Source organism: Pteropus alecto, unplaced genomic scaffold, assembly GCF_000325575.1.
Source record: "Pteropus alecto unplaced genomic scaffold, ASM32557v1 scaffold30, whole genome shotgun sequence".
Classification (NCBI taxonomy): domain Eukaryota; kingdom Metazoa; phylum Chordata; class Mammalia; order Chiroptera; family Pteropodidae; genus Pteropus; species Pteropus alecto.
In genome coordinates, this window is record NW_006429782.1 from 711,763 (window position 1) to 715,431 (window position 3,669).

General features: G+C 65.2%; 1 protein-coding gene across 1 annotated transcript in view; it reads right to left on the reverse strand.

Moving 5' to 3' along the window:
• Nucleotides 1-3,043, reverse strand: part of PCSK4 (proprotein convertase subtilisin/kexin type 4) — a 6,349-nt gene extending 3,306 nt beyond the window's left edge. The window contains exons 1-7 of the mRNA XM_006904183.1: nucleotides 2,746-3,043; nucleotides 2,363-2,467; nucleotides 993-1,085; nucleotides 788-916; nucleotides 631-707; nucleotides 448-536; nucleotides 16-188 (exon numbers count right to left, since the gene is read on the reverse strand). Of these exons, the coding sequence (XP_006904245.1) occupies nucleotides 16-188; nucleotides 448-536; nucleotides 631-707; nucleotides 788-916; nucleotides 993-1,085; nucleotides 2,363-2,467; nucleotides 2,746-2,940 (861 nt within the window). The 5' untranslated portion in view covers nucleotides 2,941-3,043. The remainder of the gene's footprint in view (nucleotides 1-15; nucleotides 189-447; nucleotides 537-630; nucleotides 708-787; nucleotides 917-992; nucleotides 1,086-2,362; nucleotides 2,468-2,745) is intronic.
• Between the last annotated feature and the right edge of the window lie 626 nt (nucleotides 3,044-3,669).

The following is a 3,669-nucleotide window of genomic DNA, read 5'->3' on the forward strand; positions in this document are numbered from 1 at the left end:
CGGGGTCCCGCTCACCTTGGTCACGCCGCGCTGGAAGGCCTCGCGGGTGAGGATGCCGGGGCCGTCCACCGTGCGGCCGTCGTCCTCTGGGCCCCAGCTGGCGCTGTAGATGTGGATGTGCTGCGGCTGTAGGCTCAGGGACTGGGCCTCGATGATGTCCGTGATGGTGCCATCCAGCATGCGCACCCCTGCACAGGTGGGCATCGGGCCTCTGGGGAGAGCCCTGCCCGGGCTCCGCTGGTCCAGGCCCTCTCTCGCCGATAGGCAGTGTGGGGGTCTGTGCGGGGCTCAGCCCTCCCCACCCTGAGTCTGGGGCCTCCTCATTGCCTGGCGGCAAGGGCGTGGGCGTCCAGTGGCTTCCTCCCCTGGCTGGTCTACTAACTCGCCCTGGTTTTCCCAGCCACCCAGTGCCACCCGACCCAGCATGACCCCAGCGGGCCTCAGTACCTCCGATTCGGGCATTGTAGGCGACTCCTGTACCGCAGAACCTGTTGTTGGCGATGGCAGCGACTTCCCCAGCACAGCGGGTCCCATGCCTGGCGCAGGACAAAGAGAAGTTCCAATCCCAGGCTTCTATCCGCCCACAGGGCACAGGGCCACCCTCGGGGCCCCGTGGGACAACGGGCTCACCGGTTCTCATCACTGGTCGAGTATCGTGGCTGGGGGTCCGGGTCATAGTCATTGAAGTCGTAGCTGGCCAGGGGGTCCTGGGAGTGGGGTGTGGGTGTGAGGGGCTGGGGCGGGCCGTGGGAGGGGGCAGCCCCCGCCCCGGCCCCCATTGGCTCACGTAGTTGGCCCAGAGGTCCGGGTGGTCCTTCTCGATGCCGTCGTCCAGGATGGAGACCACGATGCCCTGGCCGGACAGCCCCTGCCTCCAGACCTGCAGGATGTTCAGGTCTGGCCACACCTCGTTGTTCTGTGCCGGGCGGGGCGGGGGTCAGTGGGCTCGGGCGAGGCCCGGCCCGCCCCGCCGCCCGGCCGAGCCCGCTCACCATGTACCACTGCTTGGAGAACCAGGGGTCCGTGGGCACCGCCAGGGAGCGCTTCACGCGCCGCCGCAGCGTCTGCTGCTCAAACCACTGCACCTGGGGCGGGACGCGCGCCGAGGGAGGGGCTGCACCCCCGGGGCCAGCCACACCCCTCCCAACTCTCCTCGCCACCGGGCGCCTCAGGCGGGCCCTGTCCCACAGACCAAGAGGACCGGCCCCTCTGAGCCCTTGCCACCAATTCCTTGTCAGAGGGCCCAAGCCCATGTCTGCCGTCTGCCCGGGGCCCTCGTGGTGTGGGATGGGGTCTAGGACCCCGTGTTTGCTGGGTCCCCATGTGCCTGGGGACCTGCCCACGCACCCCTCTCTCCCCAGTGGCCATTCTCTCTACTACCTCTGGCCCGGGGCAGGACACCTCCTCCCCGCCCTGCATGCCCACCCTGCCCCGTGTCAGCTCTCTGCCGAAACCCTCCCATGGCCCCCCACTTCTCCAGGGCCCACGACACCCTGCCTGTCTGTCCCTCACCAGCCCCTCTCTGCTGTGGCCACAGCGGCCACCTTGCCTGGCATTTGCGCATGCTCTGCCTGCCCGGGGCTGTTCTTCCTCCTTCCTGGTTGATCTCCCCGCTGCCCCCATGTCAGCAACCAGGGCCAGTGTTTCCCCATGGGCTCTGCTCCCATCTTGGGAGCTGGCCCTGGATTATGTCCCTCCGTCCCACACGTCTAACCCGCAGCCAAGCCCCGGCCTCCTGCAAACTACATCTCCAAGCGCCCCCTCCGCTCTGCTGACACCTCTCCAGGCGGGCTTTGAACCTGCAGGCTTCTCGCCTCCTCGACCTTCGTCCGGCCCACACCCCTCGGTGGGCTTGCCAGATTCAGCCTCGAATCAGCTCGGTGGCTCAGGCCTTTTCCCTATCTACCTGTCATCTCTCTGAACGTCTGGAGACGGTTCGGGTCCCGATTTAGTCATGGTCTCATTGGGTGACTTCAGGCAGGATTTCTCCTCTTAGTTTTCTCCATCACAAACTGGGCCACTTCCCTTCCCTCCACCCTGTGAGCTAGAATATTATCTGCTCCTCTTTATGGGGTACCTGGGAACCTTAACCTTTTAGGGTGACATAGAGGAGGGAAGGTGGGGTTGCGACAAGAAACGCAGGTGGTGTGCCAGGCCCTGGGGCGAGCACCACATTCACGCATCATCTGCTGCTCTCCGTGTATCTTCCCCATCTGGGTCCCCACTGTAAAGACTGGGGAGCCAGGTGAAAACTGAGACAGAGAGAGCAGGTGACTCGCTAAGGTAACAGCCATCCGTAAACAATCATAAGAATCACAGGAGTGGCTAAGACCCCAGGGGGCAGCCTCGAGGCCGGGCTCACCTTGGGGTCTTTCTTCAGGCGCAGGCGGTGGCCCCAGTGTGGGGTCAGGGACCGCTGGACCACGCCCCGGTGCCGCAGGTGGAAGTACTGCCCGTCAGGGAATATCTGGGAATGTGGGGGGTAGCTGCATCGCTAGGACCCAGCCCCCGTGATGGAGTCCCCGCAGGACAGGCGCCAGCCCCCTTTGCTTGCATCCTGCCCCCACCAGGCGTCCAAGGAGGGGCTTCAGGGGCTTTCTGGGGGTCCTAGAATCTGAAGTCGGTCGAGGTAGGGGGTGGACTGGAGCTTCCCGATACCTCGGGGGATGCCCTCGCGCCTGTCGGGGACTGGGGTCTTGGGCTGTCCAGCCCCCGCCCCCTCCTGTCCATCCGGGTCCCACCCACCTGCCCCAGGTTGACGAATCCGAATTTGCGCGCTAGGCGCTCGGCCTCCCGGTAACCCTGGGACACACGCACGGCCCAGCTGCTGACATATATGGGGGCCCGGGCTGAGGCCCACCCCACAGCCAGGGGGCCAACGAGGTCCAGGCCCAGGAGCAAGGCCACGTACAGCCAAAGAGCAGTCCAGACGGGCCGCATGGCGCCGGGGGCGGGGCCAGGGCGGGGCCTCAAAAAGCCCCTCCCCCTGGCCAAACCGCCGAGTCGGCCCAGGCTTTAGCCCCGCCCCCAACGCCATAGCAACCCCTGAAAGCCTTAAAGTCCCAGGGGGCCTTGCGGCTCCCGGGTTAGAGGTGCGAAGATCCGACAGAGATGGGAGGGAGAACACACGCTCGCCCTAGTTTTCTGTAGGCGCAAACTGTCTGAAGGCTCAGCCTCCCCATGTGTACAATGACCCAAGTTTTCTGACCCAGAGTAGTGAGTTCACGGTGTCTGTAATTGACCCCGCCCCTTTATTTGGCCCCGCCCGCTTTTCTACACACCCCTCCCCATAACATCAGCCCTGCCTCCTCTCCAGCCCAACCAGAATTGTCCTTTGAAGTAAGTCCCGCCTCCTCAATTTAGCCCCGCCCCGCCCGCGCCCTTTCGACTCCGTCCCGCCTCCTTTATGCTCAGCCCCGCCCCTCCTCTGTTCTCGCCCATAAATTCCTTCCCGTTTCTCCAATCAGCTAGGGCCTTACTCCGAACCCCTCCCTCCAGCTCCGCCCACCTCAGCACGCGTCTTTATTCCCCAGCTCCACCCACACAATGGCTCAGCCAATAATCCACGGCTATGACCCGCCCCCTCCAATCAGCGACGTCCCTCTCCCGCTCGGCCAATTGGCGCCTCCGGCCGCCGCGCCCCGCCTCCTCCCTCCGGAGTCGCGGCTG